Source organism: Durio zibethinus, chromosome 24 (genome assembly GCF_047325235.1).
Source record: "Durio zibethinus cultivar Kanyao isolate XHJ-2024 chromosome 24, ASM4732523v1, whole genome shotgun sequence".
Taxonomy (NCBI): Eukaryota; Viridiplantae; Streptophyta; class Magnoliopsida; order Malvales; family Malvaceae; genus Durio; species Durio zibethinus.
Genome location: NC_143185.1, coordinates 1416105 through 1430977, shown reverse-complemented (window position 1 = coordinate 1430977; position 14873 = coordinate 1416105). Strand labels below are relative to the sequence as shown.

The window sequence follows — 14873 nt, the reverse complement described above, 5'->3', positions numbered from 1 at the left end:
TATGTTAAATATTAGTAATACTATTAGCAAAGAAGATCAAAGGAAAATGCTGTTATTGTTATGCCTAGCATTTAACAATGAAAAGTAATAAGGAACTCTTATTCTCTGAATCTGACCTCAATAACCATTAGTTTAGAATTTGTAGAACATTCAGAAATGGTACAATCCTTTCCTTTCAGTCATCTCCAAGAGGGGAAAAATGTTTCTTAGAGAAATGAATATTATCTTTAGATTGAAATACATGCAAGTAAAGAACCATTGGTTGGGGTTGCTATGACCGAATTTCAAGGAGCTCTGTCAAAGGGCTTTGTGTCATTGAAACAGATATCCCACACGGCCTCCATGGCATCCCTTGCAGCTGTTTCCGAGCAGGAAGGGTTAGCAGTCACTGATTTCATAACTCTTCTCCTCACACAGTCCTTTAAAACCAAAACATAAATTACTTAGATTCGATAGATAATATAGAAGAAACTATATTAGAAAGATCATAACTAGGTTAAAGTAAATGATGAAGAGGCGAGTACATAAAGTAAATCGCAATAGGAACCGAAAAGGAGTTTAATATAAATAAAACCTTAGCAGTATAAGGTCTGTTACCATCACAATTTTTTTTTTTTTTAATTTCTAGCTCTACAAGTGCAACAATATAACAAGCTGAAACCAAGGGTGGGTAACTGGGAAGAAGTAGATGTGAAGGGCTGGTCCACCAATGTATTTCTCAACATGAATCTGTTAAGAACAGGGGTGGCCACTCCTCTTCATCTTCCAGGGTATTTTACAAAAATAAAATGGAAGTATTAAACAAGGAATTGAGAAGTAGACGATGAGCTCCTTTTTGGGAACTCAACCCCCTGAATGTTTTATTTGAATTCAACTTCGTAGGACAACTCCTACTTGAGAGTTTGGTTTAATAGGAAGCTAACCCTCTTACAAGATAATCAAACCTTGGTGATAAAACCAACTGATATACAACCTAGAGATAAATGTAAAATAATTTCAAGGAATTACACAAGTAAAATAAGATAAAATAACAATTAACTAAGTTCAAGAGATAAAGGTCACTTGACTACCATCTTGCTGCCACCCTTATACTTATTTAAATTTAAAATACCGCTTGAGACAGATTTTAAATCTAAAGTTTTATACCGAAACAAAATAAGGGGTAAAAGAACTCACTTGTTCATGGCCCCTTATCTTCATAAAACCACGCAGCAATTCCCGTTTGTAGTGGCAATCACCACTTAGATGGCCAGCTCGAATCTGCAATAATTGTAGAAAAAGTTAAGTCCTCTACTTACCAAATGTACAAAGAAAGCCTGGAGAACCAAATGCAAAACGTTAAACTAAGGTAGTTGTCAGTTGACACAAACCTCACTACAGGCATGATGAGCACAGTTTGTCCAGTCCAAATTTGCAGCACGGCATTCATCATATGCATGAATAAGCTCATGTATAACCACTTGATTGACCTCGTCTTGCATGTCGATATGGTTGCTACACACCACTATCTACTAACACATACACAAAGATTATAAAAAGAAAAAGCATTAATCATAATAAACCGTTGCAACAAATTCACAATCCTTGGAAATGATTTAACCAGCAAACCAAAGCTCTTACCAGCTTGTCAACAGATAGAAAGGCAATATGACTTAAACTCATTCTGCATAAACTGCTTTAAGCAATTCACACTCTTTAACAGTCAGATTACCATGTTTAATAAGCTACCTTAGTCGGACTAATTCTCAAAGCATTTTTTCTAACATAAAGACAAATAAGCTAAAAGATTCTTACTCCTTCACCACGAAGATAGCCTCCCCCAATCTGCGTATCACAATGAACTGCCTTGATGAAATTATCCCCTAACTTACACCCAGCTTTCTTCATTTGCTCCTTCAAAAATTTCACCATTGGAGCTGTGCCAAATATATATACACACAAAAAATAATAATAATAAATGGCCCATTCAATCATATATAGCCCTGGTTGGTTCTATGAATTGCAGGGAAAAAAGGAAGGAGAAAATTTACACACAACTTGGAAACTAACAAATTCACTCCAGCCAAAAAAAGCATTTATAAAAATCTTGAATTATTTGATTTCCTTCTTGATAAATCTCAGAAACTGAATTGGATTAAAACCAGAACCCTAAAACCCAGAAACCCTTAAACCCTGAACCCTGAATACTTCGATCTAAAAAGCAACAAAATTTGACATTTTTCATTTACCCTTCCAAAGAATTACCATTAGTTATGAACTAGGTATTAGCCAAAAGCCCCAAAAAATTTATAAAAAAATCCTAAAACCATAAACCCTAACACCCCATTCCAGCAAGTACAGCTACAAAATTGAACATTTCCCATATGTTTCCTATGAATAACCACCAATATTTCTGACAAAAAAATGCAATAAACCATATGAAATCCATAAAAACTATACATTTAACTAAAAAAAAAGAAAAAAAATTGAAACTTTACTCCGGAGACTTCTTTGAATCATGTCTTGGCATTCGTTAACGGTGCATCCTCTTGATCGGGATTTCGCTGAGGGTTCCTCTTCCATTGTTCTCTGTTGGGGTTTTGGTCAGAGGACCAAACAGCTCTATAGCTGCTGGGTTCGGTTTTTTTGTGTTATTTTTTGCAGAGCTCTCGCTTAGTATTTTTGTTTATCTTTTATTTTCAAAATGGATTTTTTAAAATTATTTTTGTATATTTCTTTTTTTATTAGTAAATTAAGTATCCAACTTGCCATTAATTAACTTTAATTTTTTATTTTTTATTTATTTTTATTGTAAGAAAATGACTAAAATGTAAATAAAAATTTAGGAAAAAAAACAAAAAAAGCAGATAACAATAGACAAAAAAAAAACATGGTAATACGATGGATGTCATGCATTGAAATACATTATTGGGTAAAAAAAATGAAGTCTTGTCGTAATAGTTTTTAGATCACTTGACAAATTTGAAAACGAAAATAAAAGAACGAAAAATAAAGTTGTTATCAATTTTTTTTGATTAGGTATAATTGACTACCTATTAAAATTTATCCTTTTAATAAAATTTTAAAATTAGTTAAAATTTATTAAAAAGATAATTTATTGTCTGCGAAACAGTTTGAGTTTGAGAATTGATTAGCACCCCTACAACACCGGTTTAAAAACGGTATGATTTAATTACGCGTTATTTTTTATTTTGATAAAAAATAGTCTCATTTTCAGTGTTTGAAAAATAATTTTCTTGATTTTTTTATTTATTGGAAATTATTTTTTTAATTATTTTTTTTTATTCAAGAAAAATAAATCAGAACCTTTTTATTAGAATAACTCTTAAAATGATCCAGTACATTGATAACATTAAAAGAACTCTTTCTTATCTAGAGATTTCTTAGGCATTATTTCTTGAAATACCATACAATCTCATCCTCAGAGGTTAGAATTTACTTTTCGTAAAAACTATGTTATACATGCAATGCAAAATGCTAATATGTTAATGCACACATTTTATTTATTCTTCAAAAATTTTATTAATTTTTATTATTATTTCGTTTACAAAAAAAAAAAAAGAGGAAAGAGGAATTTTTATTATATTGAAGATTTTCTATAAATATCCTAATACACTGGTAATATTTAAAAAATATTTTCTCACATAGGGATTTCTTAAAGCATCTCTACTTGAAATACTTTTAGAATCTCATCATCGGATAAAATTTTCTTTTTTCTCATTTTTTATTTCTTATTCTTAATTTATTAGTTAATTTTTATTTATTATTTAATTTTTTAACAAGAAAAAAAAATTTATTGTATTGAAAACTTTTTAATAAATACTCCAATACATTGGTAACATTTTAAAAAAATTTTTCACCTAGAGATTTCGTAAGTATCACTACTTGAAGTACCTACGAATCTCTCGTTAGATAAAAATTTTCTTTTCTTGCATTTTTTATTAATTTATATTATTAGAAATTTCATTTTAAATTTTAAATTTATTATTTTTTTATCATTATTTTTTATTATTATTAAAGTTTTATCTTAAAATTAACATAATTATAAAAATTTTATCTACATAAAAAATTATTCTAATAAATTTAAATGTTTTAATACGCATAAATATTATAAAAATAATTTTTAAAAAATTTTTAAAAAAATTTTTTTACCTGAATCGGACCGATCAACGGTCCGGTCAATGCAGGTTCAGTCAGCTTGGCGGCTTGGTCTGATTTAGTTAGTTCGATAGTTCAACGCTGGTTTGGTTTGGTCAGGGCGGGTTCAACTAGACCGGTTTGGGTCTAGGACAGAGGCAGGTCGCTAGCTGGGCGCATAGATCTTGGGTCAGGTCAAGTTGATGCACGAGTCCTCTTAAGGTCAAAATAACGTTGTTTTAACCCTTTAATGAAACAGTATCGTTTTAGTCTATTAGCTTTCTATAAAACCCAAAAAAAAATTTTATCTCACATTTTTTCTTTTCTCCTTCTCTTTCTAATTTCTCTTTCTCTCAGACCCTCTCTCTACCTGATCGATCAATCACCTTTGGCCACCATTGATGGTTGGTCATTGGCAGTTGTAGTCGACTATCGAAAAATCCTAAAAAAATCTCAAAACACTCCCCTTGCTCCTTAAAGCTAAATCTGGCCTTGTTTTTACCAAAAAAAGGTTTCAAATCCCCTAGATTTATCTTCTAACTTTTGGCTAAACTCTTTTTTTTTATATATATTTTGACTTTTTTTTTCTGACTTTGCTTCCTCTTTTGTAGGGGATCTTCGCGTTAAGTTGCCCATTCTCAGAAGACTGTGTTGCTTGAATTTTTTTTCTTAACATAATGCTTTCTTTTTCATTTTTTATGCAGGGTTCTCTTTCTTTTCCCTTTGTTTGGTTCAGCCATGAGCTCTATTTATAGAGCTCTGGCCATGCCCTGTGCCTGGGTGAATGGCACATGGCTTGGTAGAGGGGGGTGCCGTGTACGGTACCTTAAGCACTAACCCCCTTCTTTGCCCCCTTATTATTCTGTATTGTCCCGTCTTGGCCATGTGCTTAAGCAAATGGCACAGGGCCTAGCATGGACAGGTGGTGCCATGCACGGCACCAGGCACCAGCCCCCTCTCCTTTGTTATTTCCTTATCTTGTATTCTTTTGTTTGTTTGTTTCTTTTCATTTTTTATTTTTTTTATTTTGTTTAATTTAACAAAATATAAAATAAATAAAATAAAATAAAAGGCAGGCTGGGCCTAAAAAATAAAATGAGCTTCGGGCTCAATCAAAATCAAACTTTAGGCTCGATTGAATTGAAATTGGTTTCTGAAGCCCAATTGAATTGAAATCAGGTCTTAGTCCGAGAGTCCAATAACTATTGATTAAAATCAAGATAAATTTGGTATCTACAGTTGTCCATCTTTGCACATTGCTGAGAATCAGGAATAAGGGAAAAATAAGGACAATAATTTTGTTTGAAATCCAAAGAGATTTTTTTTTAAACTAATCATAGGGCTTTTGTCATCAAATCAAAATGCTCTTTTTACTCGAGGTTCGATAACTTTTGAAAATTTAAAATATGAAAAAAGCTCTTCTTAGCAGAAACTCAACAACTTTAAAAATTTTAATCTTGAAAAAAGCTCCTCTCAGCAGAGGCTTAACAATTTTAAAAGTCTTATCTTGAAAAATGCTCCTCTCAACAGAAGCTTAACAACTTTAAAATTTTATCTTGAAAAAGTTCCTCTCAGTAGAGGCTTAACAACTTTAAAATTCTATCTTGAAAAAAGCTCCTCTCAGTTGAAAAAAGCTCCTCTCAGCAGAGGTTCAACAACTTTAAAATTTAAAATCTAAAAAAGGCTCCTCTCAACAGAGGCTCAACAACTTTAAAAATTTTCATCTTGAAAAAGGTTCCTCTAAGCAAAGGCTTAACAACTTTAAAGAAATTTTTATATTGATAAAGGCTCCTCTCAACAGAGTCTCAACAACTTTAAAAATTATCATCTTGAAAAAGGCTCTTTTCAATAGAAGCTCAATAACTTTAAAATTTAAAATCTGAAAAAGGTTTCTCCAGCAGAGACTCAACAATTTTAAAAATTTTCATCTTAAAAAAGGCTCATATCAGTAAAGGCTCAACAACTTTAAAATTTAAAATCTGAAAAAGGCTTATCTGCTTCTCTCAACAGAAGCTCAACAACTTTAAAAGTTTTATATTGAAAAAGCTCATCTCAGCAGAGGCTCAATAACTTTAAAATTTAAAATCTGAAAAAGGTTTCTCTCAGTAGATGCTCAATAATTTAAAAAAAAAAGTCTCTTTCATTGAAACTAAGATGCATATTTAAAAAAGCAAATGTCTCTCTTTTTTTTCTGAAGTGTTTTCTTTGATCATTATCCTAATCTGAAGGCCAAAATTCTATTTTTCTATTAAGGAATGAAAAAAACCTTGTCTTTGTTATAAATGTTCATGGATGCGTGCATTGAGTGCTCTAGATGCAATCCATATTATGTAATCAAAATTATTTGTTGTAGTAAAAAGATTTTTGAAATTTCTCACCTTCTTGCTTTTTTCACCATATGAGTATGACCAATCTGTTTTTAACATTTGACTGTTGTATTCTTTTTCAATAATATTTTTTTTAAAATCATTAATTTCTTGTCATGTTTTTCTAGTTCTTTTCATCTGCCTTTGTCAACTTTAAAAAAAGTAATGCTGAGATCTTTTGTGTTTATTTTTTCATCATTTTAAGGTCAAGACAAATAAAATGCAATCGCACATTTCTCTCATTCATTTATAAGGTGAACAAAGATACCAAATGAGGTAAAAAAATGGATAGGCATTATTTCCAAAAGAAAGCTAACATATTTCATTAAACTGATAATAAGTGTATGACAACAAAAGTGCACATTTCTCTCATTCGTTTATAAGGTGAACAAAGATATCAAATGAGGTAAAAAAATGGATAGGCATTATTTCCAAAAGAAAGCTAACATATTTCATTAAACTAATAATAAGTGTATGACAACAAAAGTGTTTGAATCGAAACAAAGGTGTCCAAGTAACGATCACAAGATAATCATGAACAAAATATTCTCAGATTCTTTTTCTAAAACTAAATTAGATGACTTTCTCAATTCTTCAGAGTTCGTCAAACTACTTTTACCCCATGTATTGTAAGTACGTCCAAGCCGCATTTTCAAGTTTTTAACTTAGATAAATCATTATTTTTTATTTTTTGGCTTTTTTTTTCTTTTTTTTTAAGTAAAATATTTTTCACAGTATCTGAATTTATTGGAATAGGTAAATCATTTCCATCCATTTTCGCTAAAATTAATGCCTCACATAAAAAGACTTTTTTCACCATGTACGAACCCTCCCAATTTGGTGTCCATTTTTCTCTATCGTCATGTTGATTTGAAAGGATTATTTTCAGCACTAAATCTCCTTCCTTAAAATGATAAAGGTAGATTTTCTTATCATGTGCTCTCATCATCCTCTTTTAATATAATTGACCATGACAGAGTGCTGTAAGTCTTTCTCTTTAATGATGTTCAACTGCTCATAATGATTTCAAACCCATTCTAATTCCTCTAACTCTACCTCTATCATGACTCTTAACAAGAAAATTTTCATTTCGATCGGTAACATAGCTTTCATTTCATATACCAAAGAAAACAGGGTGGCCCTAGTAGATATTCAAACTAATGTTTTATAAGCATGCAAAGCAAAAGATAACTTCTCATATTAATTTTTTAAGTATCAGTCATTTTTTTCAAGATTCTTTTGATATTCTTGTTTGCAGCCTCTACTGTCCCATTCATATTTGGCTAATATGGTGTCGAATTACAATGATGCCTCTTAAATTGAGTGCACACTACATTCATCATTTTGTTATTTAAGTTTTTGGCATTATAAAAAATAATTATCTTTAGGAGCTCACATCTGTATAGTATTTTTTTTTTATGAACTTGCATACCATAAATCGGCTTATGCTAGCATATAATGTAGCTTTTACCCATTTCATGAAATAATCAATCATCACAAAGATGAATCTATACCCATTCGAAGCTTTTAGAGTAATAGGTCCAATGACATCCATACCCCATATAGAGAATGGCCATGGAAGAGCCAAAATGTGTAATACTGATAAAGAAGTGTGAATCTTGTCAGCATAGATCTGACACTTACGACATCTTTTAGTATAATTAATACAGTTACTTTTCATTATTAACTAATAGTAACTGGCTCTTATAATTTATCTAGCCATCATATGACCATTCGTATGTGCCTCACAAACCTTGTCATATACTTCTTCAATAATCTTTTTTGCTTCAGCTACATTCACACACCTTAAAAGCACTTGATCTCGATCTTTTTTATAGAGGATATCTTCATCCAGGAAAAAAGTTATAGCCAACCTTCTGATAGTCCTTTTATCATTTTTTATTGCATGTTCTAGGTATTACTGGCTTTTGATGTATTGCATAAGGTCATGATACCATGACTTTCCATCAACTTCTTCTTCGACACCTAAACAATATGCCTATTCATCTTTCACATCCAACTTAATAGGTTGGATTTCAGTATTGGCATCTATTTTAATCATTGCAGCTATAGTAGCCAGTGCATTAGCAATTTAGTTTTTTTCTATAGGCAGATGTTCAAACTGAATTTTTTCAAAAATTTTAACCAATTTTAAAATGTATTTATGATACTGGATCAATTTAGAATCTTTTATTTCTCATTCCCATCGTAACTGATAAATTACCAGAGCCGAATCTTCAAACACATCTAACATTTTAATTTTTTTTTAATTGCTGCTTGTAGACCCATAACATAAGCCTCATATTCAGCCATATTATTTGTGTAGTTAAAATTGAACCTGACCGTGATGGGATAATAATATTCACCGAGAGATATTAAAATTATCCCAATACCATGACCCAAAACATTAACAACTCTATCAAAATACATCCTCCAAGACTTCTTAATAAGTTTATTTTCTTCACTGGGCATCATATCTTTATAAAAAAAATCCAATTTCATTAGCTCATAATCTTTGACTGCACGATCAACAAGAAACTCAACTATTGCACTTCTTTAATAGTCTTTTGAATCACATAAATAATATCATACTTTGAAAGCATAACTTGCCACCATGCTATTCTTTCCATCAAGGAAAGCTTCTAAAAAATATACTTAATAAGATCCAACTTTGCTATAAGTTAAGTGGTATGATAAAGTATGTATTGTCAGAGCCTTCGAGTTCTTCAAACTAATGCATAACACATCTTCTCTAATGGTGAAGACTCATAATCAGTAAATTTCTTACTCAAGTAGTAAATTGCTTATTCTTTTCTGTTATTTTCATCTCTTTGCCCCAATACACATTTCATTGAATTTTCATACACTATTAAATACAAAATCAAAGGTTCTTTTGGGATTGACAGTACCAACACATGTGAATTTGACAAGTATTCTTTAACCTTATCAAAAACCTCTTGGCATTCATCATTTCGTTCTTCTGGATTATGTTTTCTAAAGAGCTTGAAAATAGGATCACACTTGTAGGTGAGTTGAGAGATGAAACGAGTAATATAGTTCAATTTTCCTAGGAAACCCTATACTTCTTTTGGGGTATGAGGAAGAGATGAGTTTTGGATAGCTTGTATCTTATCCGGATCCACTTCGATTCTTTTTTCACTGACCATAAAGCCTAATAATTTTTTTTATTTAACATCAAATTTATATTTGACAGGATTCAACTTCAGCTGAAATCTTCTCAACTTGTCAAATAACTTTTTGAGATTGACTACATGATCTTTTTCATGAGATTTTACAATCATATCATCTACATACACTTTCATTTTTTTATGTATCATGTCATGAAAAAGAGTCACCATTGCTCTTTGATAAGTGGCACCGGCATTTTTAACCCAAAAAGTATGACTTTATATAGAATGTCCTTCACATGGTCATAAATGTGGTTTTTTTCATATTAACTCAAGCCATCTTGATCTAATTATAGCTTGAGAAGCCATCCATAAAAGAAAATATGGAATGCCTAGTAGTATTATCCACTAGAGTATCCATATGGGGCAAAAGTTATCCTTGAGACTCATCCTATTTAGGTCTCGATAATCGACACATACTTTCATTTTTTCATCCTTTTTGGGAACTAGCACTATGTTGGCCACCTATTCGAGATATTTTGCCACATTAAAAAATTTAGCATCAAATTGCTTTTTCATTTTCTTTTTAATTTTCAATAGCATCTCTGGCTTCATGCGCCTTAGCTTTTGCTGCATTGGCTTGTATTCTAGTTTTAAAGGCAACATGTGTTCTACAATATTATTGCTGAATCTTGGCATATTTTGGTAAAACCATGTGAACACATCCATATATTCTCAAAGTAGCTCTTTTAGCTTCTACCTTTTAGCTGGTAAAAGAGATGTATCAACTTTAACCTCTTTTCTGTTTTCATTATTCCCTAAATTCACTGACTCAGTAATTTCTTAGTGGGGTTCAATTGGTTTATTTTTTTGTTTTATTAATTTTAACAAAATCATGAGGTTATCTAAATCTTTTTAATTATCAAGTTCGTCAACATGAATTAAGTTTTTAAAATCAAATCTGAGATTATTGCCATAATTATCTTCGTGTTCATTATTTAAGACCCTGCAAATGGTAAGATGAAGAGAATATTAGTACACAAAAATGAAATGGTAAGAAAATGATGTAAAGAAAAAATGGAAAGCAAAATGAATATGAAAAAAATAAAAGAAATACGGATACACCTTCTAGGTCTTTTATTAAAACAACAAACATAAAGACACTACAAAAAATTACCCAATGCTTATAAAAGCAATTAGGAATTAAAGTTCCACAATACATTACTTTTTAAAAGTTTTAAAGACAACAAGCAATTCTATGACTTACCAGTTATTTAGCTCAAAATATGAAGAATAAGGGCGTACAAACAGCTCTTCATCTCGCCTCTTATTTTTTTCATCATCCACTATTTGAATGGCCAGCTCAGAAAACTCTTCCATGAATCCTACACTTAGGGCTCTAGGCAAATCTGGGTAAATATATCCTTTCGAATGAAAATAATCATAGAGGTACGGAATGACCATAGGCTCTAACTCCATCTCATATCATCTAAAATTAGCCATTCTCTTATCTTTTTTCTTATTCACTATTTTCATTCTATCCCCTCTTATTGGCTTATATCTTAAGTTGAATCTATCTTTCTTATCATATACTACTGGTGGCTCTATGATTATTTGTAGATTTTTTTCTAGTCCAGTTCCAAGTTACCATTCTATTTCAGTAAGCTACTTAACAACCATTTTAATGATCGTAGACAGGTATGGTGAATATTATTTAGATCCTTCAACTATATAGGTTACATTAGCAATCTCAAAAGATTTATTTAAGCACTCTATGGCTTTATCTACTATTTCTACATAAGAAATATTTACCAGTTGGGTGATTAGTAAATCTTTTTCTCTTACCACATATGTCAATTTTCTATCAATAATAAGTTTGACTTTTTAATGTAATGATGATGGAACAACACCTGCCATATGAATCCATGGCTTACCCAACAAGCAACTGCATGAATGAGAGATATCCATAACTTAAAATTTCATATTGAAAGTGCACAGGCCAATCTGCAATGGCATTTTTATATCTTTTAGCACCTCTTTTCGAGTTTCATCGAAAGCTTAAACTATCATATAACTAGGCTTTATATAAGATCTATTAACAGGTAGTTTTGTCATAGTAGTCATAGGCATAATATTAATGGATGAGCCATTATCGATTAAAACCTTAGTCATTATATGACTTTTGTATTTTACAGTAATATTTCTTCGACCTTCAGGAGAAATCTCTTCATCACTGAAAGAGATATAGTTTAAAATCATCAAATTGCCAATAAGTTACTCCATGTATTCAATAAAGACATTATGAGACACATATGCTTGATTAAGCATCTTCAATAGAGCATTACGATGTGACTCTGAGCTTAGTAATAACGATAATAGCAAAATTCTAGCATCTTATTTAACTATTCTACCACGCTATACTCGCTATGTTTTATTAACTTTAAAAATTCACAAGCTTCACTCTCAAAGACTGACTTTTGATATTTTTTTCTAAGGCTATGATAGGATTATTCTGACTTTCCTCTTTTTCTCCCATATTATTTTTTTTTTTTGGCTTTCTCTAAAGCTTTTGGAGTATAACACCTTCTACTTCAAGTCATGCCTTCTACGCCCGTTATGTTTATAGTATCTGGGTTGACTACGATATTACAATTATACTTTCATGGTACTGTTTTATCATTTTAATATGAAAAAAGACTAAAAAATTTAATTGTCACTATTGGCTGAGATATAGATTTTTCTGGTCTCAGTGTCAACTTATCATAAATAGTTATGGGTCTATGCACAAACTTATTCTTTGAATCAATGGTAGACACTTTAGCTTTCATCAATTTTTTTTTCTTCATAAAACTCAATCCGACCCACATTCATCAACTTCTATACCTCTTGATGGAATTAATGATAACTCTCAATAGAATGCCCCAAAGTACCTTTGTGATAATTATAGCTCTCAGTTGAGTTAATCACATCAGAGCATTTTTTAGGTTCTATTAACTCTAACATATCAGCTTTGACCACGGTTTCGAATACCTTAGTCATTGGAGTTTTAACTTCATATATTCCTCTCTTTACATAACTTGTTTGCCCATTAATTAAAGCATTTATTGATGGTCTATTATGGTTCAACAGAAGGTTCCTATTAATATTTAGAGTTTCTCATTGGCTGATTTCAAAATTTAACACTTCTTTATTAATTAACACTTACACTTTACGTTTTAAAATAATATAATTCTTAATAGAGTTACCTGCGTTTCCATAATGATAATCATAATGGGCGTTGGGATCATACCATTTGAGAAATGGAAGTTTCAAAGGCTAAACAATAACGGGGGCCAATAAATGTTTCTCGACAAACTGAGGGTATAAATCTATGTATGTCATGGGAATAGGGTCAAATGTGAGTTTTTCTTGTGTATTTCTTAAAGCTCTTGGATCACTATTTGGACTAGGTCTCCATTTTGGTCTTTTAAGTACAATAAAATGATTATAAGAATAGGTAGGTGTCCAAAAAGATGGCTAAAACTGAGATGGATAAGCTGGTGGTCGTAATGACTGGTATGAATGATATGGATGAGGGATAGAGGTAACATTATTTATAGGATGGTAATGGGTTTGGTACACTAAAATGGGGTATAGAGTGAAGCCTTTGAATTGTTACCCCACGTAGTTTACCATTTGGGCTTCATTCTTTTTCTTTTTAGAAGCTCCATCCTTCTTTACTCCACTTGTCTCTCTTGCGTCGAACTTGTTATTCTTTATAATACTTTCAATAATCTCACCTGATATCATTATATCTATAAAATTCTTGGTTGCATTACCTATTAGCCTTTCATAGTAAGGTACTTTTATAGTGTTTACAAATAAGACAATGATTTTTTTTTAGTGAGAGAAAGTTAGACTTATACGACCATATCTCTTCATCCCTGTGCATACTCTTTAAAGCTTTGTATTTTTTTTATACTTTGTAGAGATATTCAGTCTAGAACTAGATCCATGACATACCAGTATTGCATTAAAAATACCTTTGTGAGCTCTTACCAGGAATGGATATGAGTCTTATCTAGTTAAACATACCATCTGACTACAGATCTCGTAAGATTATCTTGAAATACGTGCATTAATAGCTTATCTTCACAAGTATGTATTGCCATCTTATGACAATACATGGTGACATAAGTCATTGGACATTTCGTGCCATTATATTTTTCAAATTTAGAGACTTTAAATTTTGGTGGAATGACCATATCTATGACCAAACAAAGGTTAATTGTGTCTTTGGAGCCATAAAAATTCATTCCCTCTACAACCATAAGCTTTTTTTCCAATAACTTCATCTTCTCCTGGGTACTGGTATCTTTCACTTTCTCAGACATCTTTATCCTTAGCTTTTCTCTCTCTTTGAGATCAACCAAATCAAGAACTAAGATAGGCTTAGGTGGTTTTTTCATCATAACAGAATTAACAAAATTTTGAAATTATCCTAGCGCAGGTATGGATGTCATTCCCGGATAAAGATTGAAATATCCATCAGGAGTAAGAATTTGTATTTTAGTTCCTTGAAAAGGTTGGGTTGGTCGTGGCTTAAACCTTTGAGGGTAAACAGGATCCACCATGTCTAGCGATAACTTTTGAGAGCCAGGATTTTCTTCCACTACGTTTTTTTTGTCAAGTTTTTTGAGCATATCCATTATTATGCTAAAATCTCCTCTTAGTTATTCTTGAGCTTTCTCGATTTTCTCAAATCGATTGACTTGTTTTTATTCCATAATTCTTGTTTGAGTCCTGGTATTGTATGAATGACAAGTAGGTTAAGTTAAAATTTTTTATGGGTGAGCTATTCTTGAACCTTTATTACTGCAAATTTAAAAAATCAGAATACCATGTGTCAAAAAATTTTATTATTTTATTATTTTTTGAAAAAAAATAAAAATGATGCAGATGATGCATGAATGCAAGTGAGAATATTTGCTCTTGGATAAATTTTAACACTAAAAACTTTCATTGATTTTATACAACTTTTATTACATATGATTTATTATCCTAGAATTATATCTATAGAAGCGTTTAACTTGTTCATAATGATCCATCACCTTGTTTAGAAAGTTCACTAGGCACTGTCCATATTTTCCTATGGGATTGACTTCTCTTCTTAATGCTTCTACCTTTTCAATCATCTTTCATGCTTTCTTCACTACCTTGCAAACTTGATTAGTCAAGTGCTTTATGTACTGCTGCCTCCTTA

At 31.2% G+C, this 14873-nt stretch overlaps 1 protein-coding gene across 1 annotated transcript; it reads right to left on the bottom strand.

Annotated features, from left to right (window-relative positions):
* Positions 1-70: 70 nt before the first annotated feature.
* LOC111316598 (mitochondrial inner membrane protease ATP23-like) lies at positions 71-2690 on the bottom strand. Its single transcript, XM_022918598.2, has 5 exons — positions 2478-2690; positions 1795-1916; positions 1371-1508; positions 1177-1260; positions 71-419 (listed from the first exon to the last, which is right to left on the bottom strand). Exons 1-5 carry the CDS (start codon positions 2560-2562, stop codon positions 285-287), a joined length of 564 nt encoding a protein of 187 aa, XP_022774333.1. The 5' UTR covers positions 2563-2690; the 3' UTR covers positions 71-284.
* Between the last annotated feature and the right edge of the window lie 12183 nt (positions 2691-14873).